Source organism: Barbus barbus (genome assembly GCF_936440315.1).
Source record: "Barbus barbus genome assembly, chromosome: 42".
Taxonomy (NCBI): Eukaryota; Metazoa; Chordata; class Actinopteri; order Cypriniformes; family Cyprinidae; genus Barbus; species Barbus barbus.
The window spans coordinates 8,078,731-8,102,340 of NC_136720.1; the positions used below are offsets into that span (position 1 = coordinate 8,078,731).

A 23,610-nucleotide genomic window follows, 5' to 3' on the forward strand; every position below is an offset into this window, starting at 1 on the left:
TGCTGCAGTGCACACGCCAACAGAGCCAAACATAAAATTGATTTTCATTCAGGTTGGAGACCAATAAGTTGTTTGTTGACTAAAGCAAGTGGAACCCATTAGAAACGGTATAATTTCACAATTAGAGTGCTGATATAGACACTAGCAATAGTTCTCCACTGGACTCAACTTCAGCAAGACACAGATTAAAGTCAACCTGAAATGTCATGCATGAATAAAATGCAGGGTGTGACATGATTTTATGCTTCTATGGTGATTCTAAATGTCAGTTTGATAAGTAGTTTGGTTCTTGGTATCTTTTAGTATTATTTCTTTATAATTTAATAACAGTTCCGTTAACAAAACTGCTTCGCTATTTAAAATCTATTTAAAAAAAAGCCATTTAAGAATATTTCGTCCACCAAATTAAAGTCATGTGGGGTGACCAGAAATGTGATGCAACCAACACGCAGAAAACAAACAAAAAGCAAGGAATTACACAAAAGTTGAACATGCAGACCAATGCAGAAGTCAATAAATTTCTTAAAATGTCAGATTTTACTTTGTCGTTACAAGGCTTGGTTAGATCAGGTTGTACAATGTGCTGCGTTATGACTCTCCAAAAACGTACCCCCCCCACCCCAATATCAACAATTATATAGGATTACTCCTATCGTGGAACTGGCACTTTTGAGGAGATTTTTTTATGCAGAACAAGGAGCTGTTTATATGTATACATATTGGGGGTCCCTAGATTGGCCTAGAGCCTGTAGGGTGTCTGGACCTGTAAAACGTTTAAACCCCTGCTTTACAACATGTGGTTTGGGGTGCTTCTATTAGGGAGCCTCGGACCCTGATATGTTCTTCTCCTGTTTGATAAAGATGATATTATTATATTGATATCTTTGATAAAGATGATATTATAGAGATGATATTACCCCTGAAATCCACCTGGGTCAATTATACTAGCAGGTGGTGCTAATGTTGTAGATGATGTGGAGACTGATAGTATTCATAAAGTCCACAAATAACAATTGAATTCCACAGTGGTCCTATAACCTCTGAATGTGCATCTCATTTTCAGGCATCTCCCATAGAGGCTTGATATTAACTTTATTCCAGTATGAATCCCCCAGATCACTATAGCAGCGGTTCTCCAACTTTTTTATGCTAAGACCTGCCTTGGGAGGTAAAATATAGATATAATCCATCACTTTTAGACATTTTTGACATCAATTTTCTCACTGTATAGAACACTGGATAGGCCTTCTTATCAGTTGCATTACTGTAAGGCAGATAAACAATAAGGATATGATGAGTTCATTTAGTGAAGGAGTCTTTTTGAATGATTCAAAAGAACAGCTTCATAAGAGCAATTTGTCCGTATATTGGACTACATTGGTCATGCTGTATGTTATCTTTTGCATGCAGCCCTTGAGGAGTTCTTGTGGTGTGTAAAATGACAAAAATGTATAATTAAAGTTACACCTACCAACAAACTTTTGAGAACTTCTCATATATTTCATATTTAGACACGGACATCACCGTTCTTTCTGCAGCCAATTTATTTCTACTCCAATCCACAGTTTGAAAAGTTCCGCAAAAACTCTTAGTAACCCACTCTGGTTTTTTGCTCCACTCTGGCTGAAATCTCGCACATTTAGGAACTCATGCATGCTCTGGGGGACTGTCTCTTCAGTCACTTTTGATACGTGCTAAATGACAAGACACCAAATAACAAGACAGCTGTCACTATATGGCAACTGAGTGTACTATATCCTATATAGTGTACTCATGAATTATTTATATTGCCATTGGCAAGAAGCTCTAGAAGATAATATTGCCCATTAAATCATACTCACAGATGTGTTGTGCAGCTGGAGTTGGGTGTCGTGGGGTCCGTCAGATGTAGTGTAACAGGAGGAGAATGCTGGGCTGACAGGAGGAAGCCAACAGATAGGACACACAAACTCAATACAGTACCTGTACAGAAAGAATCAAAAGTCCATATGTATAAAAATATACATTGGCATATCTCAAAATGTTCAGAATAGCATTTCAAATAACAAAAAAGTAGTGGAAACTTGGGCAAGTTGTCATACAGGGAAGTTGCAACAAGGACTATATTTGCCTAACCAGTTTCCATGAAGTCCATGGTACAATTTAATTATATCTTTTGCACAGTGGTAATATTTTTTTTGCTTTCATTTTAAACAATATCTGTTGGCCAAAACAATTGTTTTATGTTTGTATATTACAAATATATTAACTAGCCCCAGTCTCCTCTAACTAGTGAGTTAAAAAGGCACCCAAAATAAATGTTGAATGTGCTGAAATATATTCTGCTTCAAGTATGTAAGAATCTTACCAAAGATGCTTCCCAACGCAAGCCTGCGTCTGCCCACCCTTTCAACCAACCAAACACCCAGCAGAGTAAACAAGAAATTTGTGAACGCTGTTACAGTCACTAGCCAGATGGCCAACTTGTCATCACGTACTCCAGACATCTGCAGAATGGTGGCGCTGTAGTACCTATAAACAGAGTGCAAAGGAAACATATAAACTTCCTGGTGCTTTTCAAGCCCTTTTTTTGTTGGTTACATGTCAGGTTACTTTGTATGGATAGATTCCGTTCTGATTGAAAAGCAAGAATACAACCACATTGCATTCTCTGTATTATTCCTTACAAATAACGAGAATATGTTATTATGCATTTTTGAACAGAGTCAGACACTTTAGTTACTGCTTTATCTCTTGACTGATCCAGCCAATCAGTGCCACTTCACCCACATATCATCCAATGAGATTGTGGCCTTGCCACTCAGCCACTTTCTGGCTGATGTCATCTCAACTTTTTCAATTAAAACTGCCTCCTTTTTGTATCAAGCATACTTACAACTAATTGCCTTTCATTGTGATTTACAGGGCTTTGAATGCATCAAATAATCCTTTTCAGTGGACAGTGAGCAGGGGTCAAAATGTTTTTATTCACTCGAGCTATTAAACCTAAATCAGCAGGAGTTGTGCATTAATGTGCTTTAAATCCTTCGTTACTATTAAAAACATACAATATACTGTCATTCTATACAGTAATTAATCATGTACTCAGAAACACAGACTCACACTCATCTGTGACATCAGCACTTGAACTCCACATAATGGATGTGAGGTTAAGCGAGAGAGCGACACTCAAGCAAAAGTGTTTTTCTCCACACAAAAGAGTGAAGCAGGAAAACATTCATTAACCCAAAGTAAAATGCCATCTTCCTGCTCTCTCTCTCTCTCACATTCATAAGGGATTTGCATTATTATATGCTGCCATAGTCTTGCATTCCGGCTTATACAGAATGAACTCATCCAAGGATTAAAATTCTTTCACTTACCTTCATGTCATTCCAAACTTACATGATTTTCTTTCAGAATTTTCACCCTGTTCTTTTCCTTACAATACAAAGTGAATGTTGACCAGTGGACTGGTCAAGCTCCAAGAAAATAGTCAGTGATTGCAAATTAGATTTGGTCTCAATCATTCAAGAGATGCCAAATTCTAATATGTGCATATTTAAATCACATTAATGAGATTTGACAGTAAAGGTGGATGGGAAATTTGTAAGCGAATATCAAATTCTGTTCCCCACACAAGTTATTGTAGGCTTTACAAAACTCAGAATATATAGTACAAGTTATGGGCTACTGATGGGATACTTTTTAAATTTTTGTTTGCTTTTACTTTTTTCTTTTGAACCTGCATAGTTCAGCTTGACAGCATTTGCCTCAATTTACTTATACTGGACAGGAAACAATTGGATAACAATGATGTGTTTAAAGACCGAAACATACTGCAATTGACCTATAGGTAAGCCCCTCCCCTCAAACGCAGATGAGCCAATGGCAGTCGAGTATCAGTTGCACGGGGAGCAGAACTCAAACATCTTTAAGTTTCAGCTCCATAGAGAAACATTGGAAGATTCCAGTATTTGTGGCAGTCGAGAAATCATGTTTCATGTGAAACTGATCTAAAAGGTGTGCCGTGTGCGTTTTTGTACCAATGCATTGTTAAAGGTTCAGTGTGTCGTGTAATATTCCCATATAAAACTTTTTCAGCCAATTAAAAGATATTGGTGTAGTGAAATTAGCTAATTCACAAGATCAATACATACTTTATTAAACCGCTTTGTCAAATTTAACGCATCCTGACGGAAGTGTCGAAATGCTGAATCAATTAATTCGCTTCCAACAGCACTTAAAGGGAGCAGCGACATACATACTTTTATACTTTTATGTCACTGATCAGGATTTTATAGGTCTATGTAATTTGGGGTAACAAAGGGATTTCGCCTATGGCATCAAAATGGCTAGAATTTGAAGCAAAAACTTTTTTGCTTCAAATAAAATGTTGTAATTCACTGGCTTAGTTCATAGCTTATAATGCTTTTACAAAGACCTTTTAAAATCTCTATGGGAATAAAAATGGTGAAAAAATACTTCTCTAACCAGCTAACTTAAGACAGTATATGGTGCCTGGGTTTCTTTTCAGACATCTGGACAACTTATTGTTGCCTGATCCAATTAATTCAAGAATGCATGCTAAGTATGTACAACAAAACCGAATACACTGAATACAGCTGATGAATTCCACATAAATCGTGTGGTTTCTCAGTAATCTCAGTGGAAAGTCTGGATGTCCAGTGTTACTTCTGCTAATTACTAAAGAGAGTTTAACAAGAGATACAGAGATTTTGTGATTAAAAAAAAGAAAAGAAACAATGCTTTCAATCTACCCGCTGAGACACTCTGTGTGTAGAAAGTACACGCTCTGCTCAGAGAGTTCTGATAAGAAGAGCTGCTGTGAAATCACAAATTTGGGGTCTCTATTGTTTGGTCTACTGTGTCAGTTTTAACCTTGAAACAATGTTTAATTAGGCAGAGATCCAGGACAGACTGTGTTTGTGTTCGAATTCAACAAAAAGACTGCCAGATTTGCAGTGGTTTCCTGAAGGAAAGGTTACTAAACATTGCTTTTTATATTTTGTAACAGCTGAAATCTGGCATGTGAAGTGTGAATAAATGAATGAGTACTCGGGTTGTTTGGTTGCTCCAACAAATATAACCATATCCGCCATAACCAACAAGCACTAAAGTCAAACAAAATTACCCATTTTTATTAGAATGGCTTCATCTGTGGCTATTTTGAAGTCTAAATTAAAAACCTATTTGTTCAATAAGGCTTTTTATTCAGGTTGAAGCACTTTTTTTTATCCTTGTCCTATGTTTTTGTTGCATGTTATGATGTATTACTGTTATTTTTCTTTGTGTTACTGCTGTTATTCTATTGTAAAGCACATTGGTCAACTCTGGTTGTAGTAAATAGTGCTATATAAATAAAATTGTCATTGCCAAAAATGCAATATTGCATCCACGCCATAAGTGGTTCTAAATAGCATTTGGAATATTTATTAGCATGACTCCTGCAAAAGTGGTCCGGTCGTCTTATTTAAGCTGGTCTCCCAGTTTGATCAAGTTGACAATTACCTCAAACCTCTTCAAAATGTGCAAAATAGACCAGGATGCAAGTTTTTCTTGTCTTGCTTGTGTTATAACCAGTGCTGACATGTCATCTGAATTGCATAATCAGACTCCAAAAATTAAGTACTTGTACTTGTAATTAGAGTATATTACATTTTAAAATGCTCATAATAAGATTACAGTTACTTTTTTATGGATCACATAATTACAAACTGTTCACATAATGGCAGTAAATTATTCATAATTTATTGATTCGGCCTAATTCTTCCTTTTTTCTATTTTACATATTCCTTTCTAAAAATCCTATTGTGTCACTGCATTTAGCTGTGACTATAGGCAGGTAAACAAATAAAATATTTCTATTTTTAGTGCTCAAGTAGTTAAAATAATTTTTAATTTTAATTTTTATGATTTAAATAATTATTAGCTTCTTATCAACTCACAAACCCACTACAGTTCTTACGTTAAGCCAAGTTCGGGAAACCCTGGTGTAATGTAAGGATTACTGCATTGTTTGATGTTGATATATATAAAAAAAACTATTCTGTCCCCCAGCCAGCATCAGATTGAGAAATTACATCGCTCTAATTATTTCCATTAATGTAGCCGTTCAAACACATGATGTCAAAGGATCTCAGCTGTGAGACATTGAGCATTTAACCAACTTATTAAAAAGGTAATTTTGGCAGCTAATGCTAATTTAAAGGGAATTAATTGCCACTTTCCTGAAGACTGGACTACCGTTGAGATTTTTGATGACTTTCACGGATCCATTGTGTGTGCCTGCAGTCCTAGGCCTCCGTATCATGTTTGCCTAGTTCTCTGTTCACAGTATTCCCTTCTGTGTACATGTTTAAAAGTGCTCTCTTGATCCTTAAACGCATCCTGGCTCCATTCCATTGAGTTAATAAAAATTGGAAGCCTTTGGTTGCCCTCATCAAGGGTCTTCTTGGAAAAAAATCTCATTCGCTAATTGTCTCTTCTATTGGCCACAAACACACTGGATAAAAACCCTGATAAAAGAAACAGGGGGTACAGTACCATAGTTCAATGATAGAGAGAAGAGGTATTGTTTGTGGTAAAAGTGGTGTCAAAGGTCAGGAAATGAGAAGAATGAAGCCTAAGCCACTGATGAGTGTTCACTACAGGGGTAGATAATAGATGTGTCTTATTCCTTGCACACCATGGCAACTGCATTCTATCCGTGTTTCATAATACAGCGGTTCTGGTAGTGGGTCAGCGACCCCTGTGGATTTGTTCAGATAATCTCAGGTGCAGATCTACAGGTCTTCAAGTGGCTAACACCACCTTCTGCCCTTGAATAATGTTAGTATCAATAAATGCAAGATAAGGACACCAAATATCATATGCATTTGTAGTCTGTCTTTAAACTACAAGTGAGAAAAGTGTGCCAAAAAAGACCTTTAGCTCCGCCCATTCCCATAAAGCACCATGAACGATGTAATCAAGTTGGTTTACCTACTATAGAAACATTGATCACGAATCATGCTCATTTTAACAAGATCAGTCCATCACGACCAGCTAAATTACCAGCTGTCTAGTTATCAACCAAAAAGAAACCCGTTTCTTGACTTTTATAGCTTACGTAAGCTGGATTGTTGATGCCGATAGTTAAAAGATTCTCAGTGAAGCTGAAAAATAGAAAAACAAGACAGATTGACCTTCAGAATTATGCAAGAGCTAACACAGTCACGGCTTTGTGTTATCTACAGTGCTGTTAACCTTCCTACAAACGCCTCGGCACACAAAGATTTTGTTAAACACAAAATGGCAAAAGCCATGGACTCGTGCCAAGGTGTGAGATGGATTCTCTGAAAATAGAAACTGTTTGAAGAGCACTCGGACATAACCCTGCATGGCAAATTCACCCCAGACTTCTTGATGTGAGTCAAGGAATCAACAGAGATGTCATATGGTGAGTGAGGGATGGGGGGAGGGCTCTGATGGGGATAGAGGAGGTAATTGCTGAGTGTTTGGATGAGATAAAGACTGGTGTGGTCGATGTCTAGACTGGATCTCATTTGTAAGGGCCACGTCAAGAGGATTCACAATTCTTGATCTTTTGAGAGAAATCTTGACTCACTAGGAAAACCTACAGTCACTTTTAGAACTCAAGACTTCTCGTTGCAGATCTGAAACTAAGCTGGAACATGGACATCTTTCTGATGTCAGAAGGATGAATACATTTGAACTCAGATGTGGATGAAGCATTGTACTAAAATACTCTTTAAAAAATATATATATATTTATTTAATTTTTTTTGTGAATCAACATACTGAGCAACCAAGTCTGATTCCTGATTAATGACTCTTATGAGCCACTTTTTCACATTTACATGTATTCATTTAGTTTTCCCTAAAAACTGTTGGTTTGAGCTGGTCATGTGCTGGTCCTAAACAACTAGCTCCTGCTCAGGACCAGCACATGACCATTTTAAACCAGCTCAAACCAGCAGCCATGCTTCAAAACATATCTAACCAGCATATGCTGGTTTGTTCAACAGGGTGAATCACAAACACTTAAAAATCCTTTAGAGCATATTCTGAATTAATCTGACTCGTTTACTGAACCGAATATCATTAATTTCGCCATGTATGCCTCAGTGAGCCAAAAACTAATGATGATGATTGTTTTATTTTGTTCCAAAGACACATCCGACATAAGTCTGCATTGAAATGTTAAGAAAAATGAATCATTAAGAAGTTTCTTAAGGGAAATCACAAAATGTCTTACCATGTATCAGTGAGATGAAAAATTTCAATGTTAGGAAGGAGTGAATGCCTGCATAGCCCTAATAGGCATCCAACAAATAGACAGCAGAAGTAACTATAACTTTTATTGCACAAAACTATAACCTTGTATTGCACAAAACTGTGAATATTTATTTATGTATTTTATTTATTTATTTATTTAGTCATTTAGCAGACGCTTTTATCCAAAGCGACTTACAAATGAGGACATAAGAAGCAATCAAAACCAACAAAAGAGCAACAACGTGCAAGTGCTATTACAAGTCTTGGTTAGCCTAACGCAGTACAGATAATTATTATTATTATTGTTGTTATTTTTTAATAAAAAGACATAGATAAAATACAATTAGAATAGATAGTGCTAGAGTTAGAGGGTCAAGTAAAGATGGAACAGATGAGTTTTTAGCCGTTTCTTGAAGATGGGTAAGGATTCGGCTGCTCGGATCGAGTTGGGCAGGTCATTCCACCAGATGGGAACAGTTAATGAAAAAGTCCTTGAAAGTGTTTTTCTGTGTTTTTGGGATGGTACAATAATTCGTTGTTCACTTGAAGAACGCAAGCTTCTAGAGGGCACATAAGTCTGAAGTAAAGAATTTAGGTAAAGGGGTGCAGAGCCAGTGGTGGTTCTGTAGGCAAACATTAATGCCTTGAATTTAATGCGAGCAGCTATTGGTAGCCAGTGCAAATTGATGAACAGAGGCGTGACGTGCGTTCTTTTCGGCTCATTAAAGATTAATCTTGCAGCGGCATTTTGGATTAATTGTAGAGGTTTAATAGAATTGGCTGGAAGACCTGCCAAGAGAGCATTGCAATAGTCAAGTCTGGACAGAACAAGAGCCTGAACAAGGAGTTGCGTTGCATGTTCCGAGAGAAAGGGCCTGATCTTCTTAATATTATATAATGCAAATCTGCAGGACCGGGCAGTTTTAACAATGTGGTCTGAGAAATTCAGCTTATCATCAATCACAACTCCAAGGTTTCTGGCTGTTTTTGAAGGAGTTATGGTAGATGAGCCTAACTGGAAGCTGAGATTGTGATGAAGCGATGGGTTAGCTGAAATTACAAGCAGTTCTGTCTTAGCTAGGTTGAGTTGAAGGTGATGGTCCATCATCCAGCAAGAAATGTCTGATAGACACGCTGAGATGCGAGCAGCTATCGTCGGATCATCAGGATGGAATGAGAGGTAGAGTTGAGTGTCATCAGCATAGCAGTGATATGAAAAGCCATGTTTCTGAATGACAGAACCTAGTGATGCCATGTAGACAGAAAAGAGAAGTGGTCCAAGAACTGAGCCCTGAGGCACCCCAGTAGCTAGATGTTGCGACTTGGATACCTCACCTCTCCAAGATACTTTGAAGGACCTATCAGAGAGGTAAGACTCAAACCACTGGAGTGCGGTTCCTGAGAAGCCCTTTCTCAATAGGGTTGACAAGAGGATCTGATGGTTGACTGTATCAAAAGCAGCAGACAAATCTAGCAAGATGAGTAATGAAGATTTGTCAGCCGCTCTTGCAAGTCTTAGGGCTTCAACAACAGAAAGCAAGGCAGTTTCGGTCGAATGTCCACTTCTGAAGCCAGATTGGTTACTGTCCAGGAGGTTGTTCTGTGTGAGAAAGACAGAGACTTGGTTGAACACAACTCGTTCAAGTGTTTTTGCAATGAAAGGAAGAAGGGAAACCGGTCTATAGTTCCCAAAAAGAGTTGGGTTAAGAGTGGGTTTTTTAAGAAGTGGAGTTATACGAGCCTGTTTAAATGCAGAGGGAAAAATTCCAGTGTGAAGGGATGTGTTAACGATGTGAGTGAGTGCAGGTACGACTGCAGGTGAAATGGCTTGAAGGAGATGAGATGGAATAGGATCAAGCGGACAGGTAGTAGGATGACTGGAAAGGATGAGTTTAGAGACTTCTGCCTCAGAGAGTGGAGAGAAGGATGTGAACGAGTGTATGTTTGCTGGTAAGATATGTTTGATAGATTGTGGTGTGGAAAATTGTGCAGTGAGGTTTGTAATTTTATTAATGAAGAATGTGGCAAAGTCATCAGCTGTTAGAGATGATGAAGGAGGGGGAGGAGGAGGACAAAGGAGGGAGGAAAATGTTTTAAATAGCATGCGAGAGTTAGGTGAGTTGTTAATTTTGTCATGATAGTATGTCCTTTTAGCAGTGGAAACATTAGCAGAGAAGTCAGAGAGGAGTGATCGATATAAATTAAGGTCAGTAGGATTTTGTGATTTGCGCCATACCCTTTCTGCAGCCCTGAGTTTAGAACGATGTTTTTGGAGAACATCAGATAGCCAAGGGGCAGAAGGGGTACTACGGGCTGGCTTGGATGAAAAGGGGCAGAAAGTATCTAAACAAGACGTCAGAGTGGAACAGAAAGTATCAGTAGCACTGTTAGCATCAAGAGAGGATAACTGTTTATGGGGAGGAAGCGAAGATGAAACCATAGCAGATAGCCGGGAGGGTGAGAGTGAACGCAAGTTACGTCGAAAATTGACATGTGGAGGGATATGTGATGTGTCAGGAATCATGTTGAGGTTAAGAGTAAGGAGGAAGTGATCTGAGGTGTGCAGTGGAGTAACCAGCACATTATCAGTGGAGCAGTGCCGTGTGTAAATAAGGTCCAGTTGGTTCCCTGATTTGTGAGTAGCCGTAGTTAGCACTCTCTTGAGATCAAAAGACGCAAGCAGAGTGTGGAAGTCTGCAGCCTGAGGTTTATCTAGGTGGATGTTGAAGTCTCCAAGTAAGACAAAGGGAGTACCATCCTGAGGAAAGGTTGAGAGCAATAAATCTAATTCTTCCACAAAATTACCTAGTGATCCTGGAGGACGATAAACAACTACAAAATGGATTTTTAGAGGGTAGGTAATAGTAACCGAATGTGATTCAAAAGAGTTGTTGATACTCAGAGATGGTAAAGGAGTAAATGTCCAATTATTAGAGATGAGCAGACCAGTACCTCCACCTCTTCCAGTCAAACGGGGGGTGTGGGAAAAGGAGAAATTATTGGAGAGTGCTGCAGGTGTAACATTGTCCTCTGGTTTGATCCAGGTCTCTGTCAGGGCCAAGAGGTTTAACGTTGAATGACTAGTAATGGAAGTAATGAAATCAGCTTTGTTGACAGCAGACTGACAATTCCAGAGACCAATAGAAAAAGAAAATAATGTATTAGCAGACATAGGCAAAGTGCGCAGGTTGATAGGATTGCGCCGTCTACAGTGTGTGATGCGTGGTTTGCGAGTGGTAGTGATGGTAGTGATCTGGAAACACATAGTAAGAATAGGCTATATAAACTGAAACAGAAGTGAAACAAGTAGTAGGAATGATGATAATTAAAAATCGATACTTATGTCCTCTTCCGATGTCCCTGTCCGGTGGAGTCGCACGGTAGAGTCGATGGTCTTTACACTCTTCGGTCTTCACACGAGGAGGGCTTTACACGAGGGCTGCCGCGGTATAATAACCTTTTTTTTTTTATACCCGTCAAACAAATCACTATTACAATTCAGCTGGACCCACTTTCCTGTTTATCACTAAAAATGGCCAAGCAAGTGCAGACACTGACAAGATATGCGATACAATACGAGACCAAACGCGATTTCAGATTTATAATTTAATAAAATTATATTTTATTAAAAAAACAACAACAAAACGTTTCAGTAACAATACAACATCCGAATACATACTGGATCCAAAATGATGCTCTTCAAAGTAACCTGAGTGCTTGGATTGAGAGGGTGAACTTCACTTGTTATTTTGAAAGTTCGTAAGTAGGGTTGTGCCAATTGACAATAGTATGCAGCTGTGTCATAAATGTTTCTTTTACTCAAGTTAGCATTATAAAAAGGTTATTTTTCAGGCTAGATCAGCCAGTGTGCATGCGCAATCCTAGGCTCACGTCTCAGAACGCTTAATGTTTCTATAGCAACCGGGAGGCAGCTGTAGTGATGGGCTGACTTTACCGATTAGCGATTGGCTCTTTCATTCAGAAGGCGGGGTTTCCTTCGATTTGAGCGGCCATATTAAGTGTTGCATTTTTTCCCCATTCAAAGCTATACAAGTGACACGTCTTGGGTATTCTATAGTCTTTGATGCGATGTAAGTATAAGAAATGTATTCATCATACAATGTAGATAGCTTCACTGATTGTAATGTGAGTGTTTTTTTAAAGTGCATATACTTGCACTAGAATTTTCTTTGGTAATGTAAATCTTCTTTGCTAGTTTTTTGTAGCTACTCTTTGAATAACTGAGGAAATGTAAGGATTATAATTAGTAACTTATGAAGTTTCTATTAAGTTATCATATTAAATCCAAATTCAGTCATATTAAAAACATTAGGCTGCTTTTAGACTTAAGCTGGAGTTGGTTCACTTTCCGGCACTGAAACCAAGTAAATAGATAATTAAGCGATCTACAGGCTGACGATAGGATCATATGAAAATTGAGCATATCACCCAACACTATTCGTAAGATAAACTTACTGTTAGTATGCAAAGACACAATATTAGTATGCAACTGCTCTCTTTGCAAAGTTGTGTATCTGCAATATTTCACAATTGCATCTCTCTGTAAATGCACTTCACTAATGGACTGGTCAGTTGTCGGAAAACTAGTTGATTAGTTGACCATACTGGCCTATTTCCAATTGGAGCAGCTCATTTCATAAATCATGCACTTTGGAAACAAGCTTTTATTGAAGAAAGCAATATAGACTATGCTGCAAAATCTAAATTCAAATTCAAATTTTATTTGTCACATACATATACATACATAGTACGACATGTAGTGAAATGTATTGTACGACTGTCCAACAAATTGTCCAACAAAATTAAGAAAAACCTCAAGTTTACAAAAATACAAATAGAAAAAGTACAGTAAACATATATACAGAAATAAACTAGCAATAAAATAAAATAAAAAATAGATATGAGAATAAAATAGATATGAAGAATAAAATAGAATATGATTCTAAATAGATTCTATAAAGAGTAAAGTGTATGTCAGTGATAAAGTGTCCGTGTGCTGTGCAGTGCAGTAAAGTGTATAAGTGAGTAAAAGGAATACTAAAGACAAAAGACAAATGGTATGTAAGTCCCACTCATTTATCCTTACGTAACCTTCTACAAATTAGTGCAGATTGAATTGAAAGTGTGCAAAGTGGAAGTGTGGGGTGATGTGCTTAGAGTGGAGAGTGGTTAAGACTCCGAATGGCCTGCGGGAAGAAGCTCCTCCTCATTCTCTCTGTGTTCGCCTTCATGGAGCGGAAGCGCCTCCCTGAACGCAGCAGAGAAAAGAGTCCATTGTTGGGATGGCTGAGGTCCTTCACTATCTTCCTGGCCCTGGTCAGGCACCGCTTGCTGTAGATGTCCTGCAGGTCAGGGAGCTCGGTGTGAATGGTACGTTCCGCTGAACGCACCACCCTCTGGAGGGCTCGTCTGTCCTGCATAGTGCAGTTCCCGAACCAGGAAGTGATGCTGCCCGTCAGGACGCTCTCGATGGTGCAGGTGTAAAAAGTCTTAAGCACCCGAGAGGGAAGTCTAAAGTCCCTTAAGCGTCTCAGATGGTACAGACGCTGCCTGGCCTTCTTCACCAGGGTGCTGGTATGACAGGACCAAGTCAAGTCCTGCGTGATGTGAACACCCAGGTATCTGAAGCTGTCCACTCTCTCCACTGGAGTCCCGTTGATAGTGATCGGCTGGTATGACCGCTCCTGCTTCGTACTGAAGTCCACTATCAGCTCCTTAGTTTTGCTGATGTTCAGGTGTAGACTATTCACCTGGCACCAACTCTCCAGGTTCTTAATCTCCTGTATGTAGGCCGTCTCGTTGTTGTCTGAGATCAGGCCCAACACAACAGTGTCATCAGCAAACTTGATGATGGTGGTGGAGTTGGAAGTGGCCACACAGTCATAAGTGTACAGTGAGTACAGCAGGGGGCTCAGAACACAACCTTGAGGGGCTCCAGTACTTAGGGTGATGGAGGATGAGGTGTGTTTACCCATCCGTACGGCTTGCTGTCTGTCCTTCAGGAAGCTGGAGATCCATTGGCACAAGTATGTGCTGAGATCAAGGACCTCCAACTTGGAGGTGAGTGTGGAGGGAATTATGGTGTTAAACGCTGAACTGTAGTCCACAAACAGCATTTTTACATAATTCCCTTTTCTGCAGTCCAGGTGTCTTGTTGTGGTGTGGAGGAGGTGTGAGATGGCATCCTCCGTGGAGAGGTTATGCCTGTATGCAAACTGTAGTGGATCCAGTGTGTCTGGTAGTGATGCAATGATGAAGTCTCTGACCAGTCTCTCAAAGCACTTCATCACCACTGATGTGAGGGCTACAGGGCGATAGTCGTTTAGGCAGGTGGGCTGGGGTTTCTTGGTGACAGGAACAATGGTGGACTGCTTAAAGCATGAGGGGACTATGGACTGTTCCAAGGAGAGGTTGAAGATCTCAGTGAACACCGGTGCTAGCTGGTCAGCGCAGGCCTTCAGAACCCGACCTGTGATGCCATCTGGTCCTGCTGCCTTCCTGATGTTCACTCTCCTGAATGCCCTCCTCACGTCATGCTCCGTGATGGTGAACACGTTGTCCTCACCGGCTTTCTCAGCGTGCATGCAGTTAGCACTGCTAGCGCCGCTAGCGTGATTAGCTGCAGCCTCGAAGCGAGCATAAAAAGTGTTCAGCTCGTCAGCCAGAGAAGCGTCCGCATTCCCCGATCTGGAGGGTGGTGTTTTATAGTCCGTGATGGTTCTAAGTCCCTGCCACAAGCTCCTAGAGCCGCCATGTTGGAATTGCGACTCTAGTTTCCTCCCGTAGCGCTGCTTTGCCTCCTTCACCGCTCTGCGCGCGCTGTAAGATGATGCAGCCTTGTAGTCATCCATGTTCCCGGTGATGAGCCCTGTGTTGTAGGCAGCGGAGCGGGATCTCAGGGCGTCGCGGATGGTTTTATCCACCCACGGCTTCTGGTTGGGAAACGTCCTGATGATGGTTTTCTGCACCGTATCATCCATTAGTTTCTCTATAAATCCCACAACCGCTTCCGTAAACAAGCTGACGTCATCAGAGCTGCGCCGGAACATGTCCCAGTCTGCGTCATCTAGCGCGTCCTGCAGAGCGGCCACCGATTGGTCCGTCCAGCGTTGGACCTCCCTCTGCACCGGGGCTTCCTGTTTCAGCCTCTGTTTGTAAACAGGCATGAGGAAGATGGCAGCGTGGTCCGATTTCCCAAACGGTGGTTGTGACTGTGCCTTGTAGCTGTTCTTGTATGGGGTGTAACAGTGATCTAATGTCCTTTCGCCCCTGGTGGGGCAGCTGATGTGCTGATGGAAGTTCGGCAGTGCACGCTTGAGGTTGGCACTGTTGAAATCTCCCAAAACAATGAATGCGGCGTCCCGGTGCTGTGTCTGGTGAAGGTGTAGTGTTTCATGTAAATCCCATATCGCAGTGTCCGTGTCTGCTTGAGGTGGAATATAAACGGCACTGACGATGACCGAGCTAAATTCCCGAGGGAGATAAAAAGGGCGACATTTGATGGTCAGAAGTTCAAGATTCGGTGTGCAGGAGCGTGAGAGGGGAACAATGCTCGCGCTGTCGCACCAGTGTTTGTTCACCATCAGACATACTCCACCTCCCCTAGTCTTCCCCGAGTCCAGCGTTCTGTCCATGTGGTAAACCGAGAAGGACTCGGCCGGCTGGATGGCGTGGTCTGGTACCGCTGGGTTCAGCCATGTCTCGGTGAAGCAGAGAAGGTTGCAGTCCCGAATGTCCCTCTGGAACTTGACTCTTGCCCTGAGGTCATCGAGTTTGTTATCCAGCGACTGGACATTGGCGAGCAGGACACTTGGTAAGGGAGCGCGGTGTGCGCGTGCCCTCAGCCTGTTCCTGAAGCCGGCTTGTTTCCCTCGAGGACGCCGGTACGGATCGCGTCCTTTGTTCCTCCTCAGGATCTCGCTCGGCCAGGATGGGTCCGGGTTCAGAAACGGCGAAAGGTGAGTACATTGTGCACCAATAGAAATAAGAGTGGCCCTGTCGTATGTAAGAATGGCCATCTTACAAAAAGAAACCGGTGATTATGGTTTACAATACGAAAAAATAACAAAAGAAGACAAGGTTTGGTCGGAGCAGTCGTGACGGCAGCCGATCTCACCGGCGCCATCTTAGAACTTCTAAAACTGAATGTTGTATGAACAACAAATGTTTTACGGAAAGGTTAACCAATCATGACAGAGGTGATTTAGACTTATATGTCTTAAAGGTACAGTAGCAAAAAAAAGTCAATTTAAGTCAATCAAAACTAAATTAGTTTTGGCACAGAACAAAATCTTCAAATGCAAGAAAATATATATGACTCATTTAAGAAGATTCGTAAGAGGAGCCATTAAATACGATGTCCATTCTCATTTGTGAAATAAATACAATTTCCAGTGTTAGGAAGCAGTGTTAATTTCGTTGACGACGACGACGAAAAATATTCGTCAACGAACCTTTTTTCTGTGACTAAGACGAGATGTTGACGAGCTAAAACTAATATCTGATGATAAAAACTATGACGAAATGTATGCCACATCTTCGTTAACAAGACGAGACGGGACTAAAATGTTATTTGAGAACTACCGGACATTCAAAATACATCCTATAGGCTAAGTTAACTGCCTTGTCTTTCAAAATGTGCGTCTCTGTCATTGGATACGGTGCGTTTGCATGGCAGCCGCAGTGGACGGATAGGCTACCAAAACGCGAACTAGCGATCTGAAACAATGGCCTCAGCACCCGAAGGGTTAGGGAGTGGGTGACCAGACGTCCCATTTTTCCCGGGAGTCACAATTCATTGTTGATTAACTTAAAGTCAGTGAAGGTGCGATAGGCGGAAAAGCGCTGATAGAAGTGTTCTCTCTCGCACACGCTCCACTTCAGCGCGCGATCAGTTCTCAGTGCTCAAATACACACACAGCAGTCCAAATGTCTCTCATGTAGAGTATCTCACGGAAATACAGTCCGTTATGGTTTAAGTGAGCTTAAACAGGTGGGTGAAAACTGAATGTATGTCAGTAGGCTATTACATACATACCTTCCGTCTTAAATGGACAGCATTCCTAATTATCTGTCATAAATGTTAACCAACAAAAGATGTTAAATAAATGTATACTTGTTAAGTAAACCTACTGTATCTGAAAAATACCAGTTTTTCCAAATTCAATCCTTGATTCAAATTTCTCATAACTAAGCTTAATTGATTTGGTCTAAAGAGAGAAGAATTGATGACTATTTTTGTTTGAATACTACATATAAAATAGCTACCAAAATAAATGTTGGTAACTGCAGTTTGACTAAAAGTAATGACTAAAAGTTGACAAAAATGCAATGACTTTTCGTCGACTAAAACTAGACTAAAACTATGATAGACTCAAATGACTAAAATGTGACTAAGACTATTAAGCTTTTTCGTCTCAAGATAAAGACTAAGACTAAATCAAAAATGCCTGCCAAAATTAACACTGGAAGGTGTGAATGCCAGATCATTTCTGATCTTAACAGTTTGAGGTACACAGATGCAAGACATCCAAACACAAAAACAATATGTGACCCTGGACCACAAAACCAGTCTTAAGTTGCTGGGGTATATTTGTACCAATTGCCAAAAATACATTGTATGGGTCAATATTATCTAATTTTCTTTTGTGCCAAAAATCATTAGGATATTAAGTAAAGATCATGTTCTATGAAGATGTTTTGTAAATGTCCTACCATAAAAATATTAAAACTTAAATTTTTTTGATTAGTAATATGCATTGCTATGAACTTCATTTGGACAGCTTTAAAGTCAATTTTTTCAGTATGTAGTTTTTTTTGTGCCCTCAGATTCCAGATTTGTTTTCCAGTGTCACATACAGGTGCTGGTCATAAAATTAGAATATCATGAAAACGTTGATTTATTTCAGTAATACCATTCAAAAAGTGAAACTTGTATATTATATTAATTCATTACACACAGACTGATATATTTCAAATGTTTATTTCCTTTAATTTTGACGATTATAACTGACAACAAATGAAAGTCCCAAATTCAGTATCTCAGAAAATTAGAATATCAATTAAGACCAATGCAAAAAAATTATTTTTAGAAATGTTGGCCAACTGAAAAGTATGAACATGAAAAGTATGAGCATGTACAGCACTCAATATTTAGTTGGGGCTCCTTTGGCCTGGATTACTGCAGCAATGCGGCATGGCATGGAGTCGATCAGTCTGTGGCACTGCTCAGGTGTTATGAGAGCCCATGTTGCTCTGATAGTGACCTTCAGCTCTTCTGAATTGTTGGGCCAGACAATTGTATTGCATCCTCCTCTTCACAATACCCCATAGGTTTTCTATGGGGTTAAGGTCAAGCGAGTTTGCTGGCCAATCAGGAACAGGGATAACATGCTCCTTAAACCAGGTACTGGTAGCTTTGGCAGTGTGTGCAGGTGCCAAGTCCTGTTGGAAAATGAAATCTGCATCTCCATAAAGTTGGTCAGCAGCAGGAAGTGCTCTAAAACTTCCTGGTAGATGGCTGTGTTGACCTTGGACCTCAGAAAACACAATGGACCAACACCAGCAGATGACATGGCACCCCAAACCATCAATGACTGTGGAAACTTTACACTGGACCTCAAGCAACGTGGATTATGTGCCTCTCCTCTCTTCCTGTAGACTCTGGGACCTTGATTTCCAAAGGAAATGCAAAATTTACTTTCATCAGAGAACATAACTTTGGACCACTCAGCAGCAGTCCAGTCAAGACACTTCTGACGCGGTCTCTTGTTCAAGAGTGGCTTGACACAAGGAATGCGACAGCTGAAACCCATGTCTTGCATACGTCTGTGCGTGGTGGTTCTTGAAGCACTGACTCCAGCTGCAGTTCACGCTTTGTGAATCTCCCCCACATTTTTGAATGGGTTTTGTTTCACAATCCTCTCCAGGGTGCGGTTATCCCTATTGCTTGTACACTTTTTTCTACCACATCTTGTCCTTCCCTTCGCCTCTCTATTAATGCGCTTGGACACAGAGCTCTGTGAACAGCCAGCATCTTTAGCAATGACCTTTTATGTCTTGCCCTCCTTGTGCAAGGTGTCAATGGTCGTCTTTTGGACAACTGTGAAGTCAGCAGTCTTCCCCATGATTGTGTAGCCTACATAACTAGACTGAGAGACCATTTAAAGGCTTTTGTAGGTGTTTTGAGTTAATTAGCTGATTAGAGTGTGGCACCAGGTGTCTTCAATATTTAACATTTTCACAATATTCAAATTTTCTGACATACTGAATTTGGGACTTTCATTAGTTGTCAGTTATAATCATCAAAATTAAAGGAAATAAACATTTTAAATATATCAGTCTGTGTGTAACGAATGATTCTAATATACAAGTTTCACTTTTTGAATGGTATTACTGAAATAAATCAACTTTTTCATGATATTCTAATTTTATGACCAGCACCTGTATATGATTCATTTGAGTCTTGTTTGAGTAACTAGAATCTATTTTATAAGAAATCATCAGTGGTAATACCCCCTACTATTCTGGAAACATGGAAGTGTACACAGGTGCCAGATACTAGACACTCTCAAATACAAAATGTTCTCTCGTAAGAGACTCCCGCTGGTCGGCAGACTGCCTCATTCACTCTAGCCGAAGGTACACACACCTCACACTGACATTTAAGTTATGAGGCTTTCTCAAAGGTCTTACTGCTGCCACACTCCACCGAGAGAAAAGTGAGAGTTCAACAGCCATTTGTCTTTTTCGCACACACTAAGGCCTCAAAGGCAGCATTATAATGACTGAAAGCTCAACAACACTGACACTGGGTCGTGATTTCACAGAATGTCACGATTACTAGCTTTTGTATGTGTGTGATTAATTACGCAGTGGGTATAATCCCACATCACCAGAAGGTTGGTGTCAGTCTTGTTTTAGAGCAACAACTATACCATATACTGAACACTATATATGTACTACATACAACTAACAAACTGACTTCATATATATTCAGGGATCTTACCCGTAGTCCTGTGGGAAACGTTTTGACAGTTTGTCAAAGGTTTTAGATCAGAGGTTCTCAACTCTGGCCCTCGATCCTCGAGGTCCACTTTCCTGCAGAGTTTAGCTCCAACCTTAATCAAACTCTTTGCAGAAACTTTCTAATAATTTTCTAACAAAAAAAAAAACAGCAGCCTTGAATTCCAACGAGCATTCTGAAAGGATTTTGCATATGGACTGACTCATAGAGCAACAGATTGCTTGTGCTGGGTTTGGTTGAATCTCAGACACAATCCATCTTCATGATAAATGTGATGTAACAGGACTGAAGGGACGTAATGGAGAACAGGCTGAGAGCATTGGGGGGACTGTGGACTCACACTCAGCACTGAAGCAAGTGAGAATGTGTGTGTGAGAGAGAAAAACAGAGGGAGACGCTAAGAGAGAGAGACAGACAAAAAGGTAGAGAGAAAAACACTCCCATGGGGACTATCCTATTTCACTAATGAAAGGAATGAACATTGTTTCGTGCTCAGATGGTATACGGCATTATATACACACACTGATCTGCACCCAACAACACACACAAAAGACAGACACAACCAAATATGAAAGTCATTCATCTGACCAAAGTATTAAGGCTGTTGATGCAGACAGCAGCAAAAATGTTGCATATTGGGAATAAAAATGGCTTGCAGAGGCTAAACATTATATTTTATATCAGTAAAGTCTGGTACACATTGCACGTAATGCTGTCTTTAAATCAAGTCGTGGCCTAATGGTTAGAGAGTCGGACTCGTAATCGAAAGGTTGCGAGTTCGAGCCCCCGGCCGGCAGGAATTGTAGGTGGGGGGAGGGAATGTCCAGCGCTCTCTCCACCCTCAATACCACGACTGAGGTGCCCTTGAGCAAGGCACCGAACCCCCAATTGCTCCCCGGGCGCCGCAGCATGGCTGCCCACTGCTCCGGGTGTGTGTTCACGGTGTGTGTGTGTGTGTGTGTGTGCATTTGTTCACTACTCACTGCTGTGTGTGTGCACTTGGATGGGTTAAACGCAGAGCACCAATTTCGAGTATGGGTCACCATACTTGACAATACGTCACGACTTTTTTATGTTGGAATGATTTTGTGCATTTTATGTATGAACTTTACGTAGACAAGGTAAGTGCACATGAATGTCACAATAATAAGTGTTTGCAAATGTTTGCTGAAACTATGGATTTGGGAACTGCAGAATCGTTGAACTATGTTGGTAATTACTGAATGCTTTTGGGAAATGCACCCTAGAACTTGCTGTTTTCAGAAAGCTCTCGCCATTTTTGTTTGCAATATGCATCAGACGGTCAGCGAACAGACAATGGGAGGTCCATGGCTGATAAACATGAATCATGCACAACTCCATACGGATCAAAAATCACAGAACGCCAAAGACCGGTGGTGCCAGTACTGTCACAAAGCCAATGAACAAGTCATAGTGTGCCAGAAAGAACAAAAACAGACCAACAATGTATCACTCGAACCAATCAGTATTGCAGATGACCGCAAGCGCCTCTAATTAGCATCAGTCTTTATTAAAACTGAGATTCCAGATTGTTCTGCCTGTTTTGGCAACAGGGATTAATCTAGTCATTTTATCCAGGCACAGATGAGGCTCAGTTGCTACATACACATACAGGATGCCATCTCAAAAAACCCATAACCACCCAACAGCAGCAAAACTGATCACTCCACAACCCTTGAGACTTGTTTAAATGCTAACATTTCTGTGTTAGCGTTTTACGATGATGATTTATACTAAATGATACATTAATTAGTGATTAAGGCATGTTAAAAATGGCTTTGGAGTGGGGTGAGGGGATGGAAAGCTGTTTGCAGGAAAGCAGGCATGTTCAGTGTCTGATTGGAAGGAAGCATTAGCACAAGCTAATAACACCAGTGCTTCAGCCTACACAGGGGTCTCGTCCATCTGAAGGGGCTGCTGATCACTGATAAAATAAATCTATTGTCCTTCTATTGTCCAGATATATTAAGCCGGAGAAGACACTGACTTTTGCGTTCAAAATTTAGCAGTTCATTTGCAGTGTAATAATATATTGCTAAATATATGTGATGTGATCTAGGAAAACCCACCACATGGTGAAATTTTACCTTTTTTTGATACCATATGAATGCTGGGTTCAAGCCCTTTCCAAAACTGTGTTTATTTTGTCCATAGCTTGAACTTAACACGTATATGTTACATGTTTTATTTAGGTTATTTGTTTTGTGGTGTTAACAGAAAGCACCTCCGCAGCGTGTTCTTATAAGAGAAAGACACAGTCTTTTCTGCTTTCTGCAATAAATCACTATTTCATACTGTGTTGTTATCTGGATGATCCACAGCTGTTTGCTTGTGTATTTATTTATTTATTTTTGCTAGTTATTCATGAGTCCCTTGTTGATCCTGAACAGTTAAACTGCCCACTGTTCTTTAGAAGAAAAAATCCCACAAATTCTTTGGTTTTCCAGCATCTTTTGTGTATTTGAACCCTTTCCAACACGAGGACAACTAAGCAGCTCATACGCAGCTATTACAAAAAGTTCAAACACTCATTAAGTCATTGAGTCATAAATACATTTTTAAATGTTTCTACTAGTTAAAGAAGTATCTTTAGCTCATCTAGGCTGCATTTGGTGGGGCAGTCGTGGCCTAATGGATAGGTGTCAGTCTGTGTCTCGTGTTCCCCTCCCTCTCGTGTCCATATTTGGCCTTTCTGTTCCTGTCCTCGTTCCCTGCTCATTAGTTAATTAGTCCCTAGCCCTGTGTGTAATTGCCCCGCACCTGTTTCTGTTCTTCCTTGTTGATTTCTCCATGTTTATAAGCCCTGTGTTTCCCTGCCCCTGTGTCCGGTATTGAACGTCATATGTGTTCGGTTTTCCCCAAGCTCCACGTTATATGTTTGGAAGTTCAATAAAACTCTGTGGTGGAATATCTCCGTGTCTCCTCGCTCCTTGCTCTGAGTGCTACGTGACAATAGCGAGTTGGACTTGTAACCCGAAGGTCGCGGTGGGGGGAGTGAATGTCCAGCGCTTGAGCAAGGCACCAATCCCACAACTGCTCCCCGGGCACCGCAGCATTGGCTGCCCACTGCTCCGTGTGTGTGTGTTCACTACTGTGTGTGTGCACTTCTTCACTTCATTTATTTGATCAGAAATACAGTAAAACAGTATTATTGTAGTTCTGCAAAATGATTAATCGCGATTAATTGCATTCAAAATAAAAGTTTATGTTTACATACTATATGTGTGTCTATACATGCATATATTAAGGACAATTATGTTAGAT

At 40.4% G+C, this 23,610-nt stretch overlaps 1 protein-coding gene across 1 annotated transcript in view; it reads right to left on the reverse strand.

Moving 5' to 3' along the window:
• Positions 1–23,610, reverse strand: part of LOC306861366 (proton myo-inositol cotransporter-like) — a 72,006-nt gene that overhangs the window by 13,676 nt on the left and 34,720 nt on the right. The window contains exons 5-6 of the mRNA XM_079403587.1: positions 2,348–2,511; positions 1,842–1,962 (exon numbers count right to left, since the gene is read on the reverse strand). Coding sequence (XP_079259713.1) covers positions 1,842–1,962; positions 2,348–2,511 — 285 coding nt within the window. The remainder of the gene's footprint in view (positions 1–1,841; positions 1,963–2,347; positions 2,512–23,610) is intronic.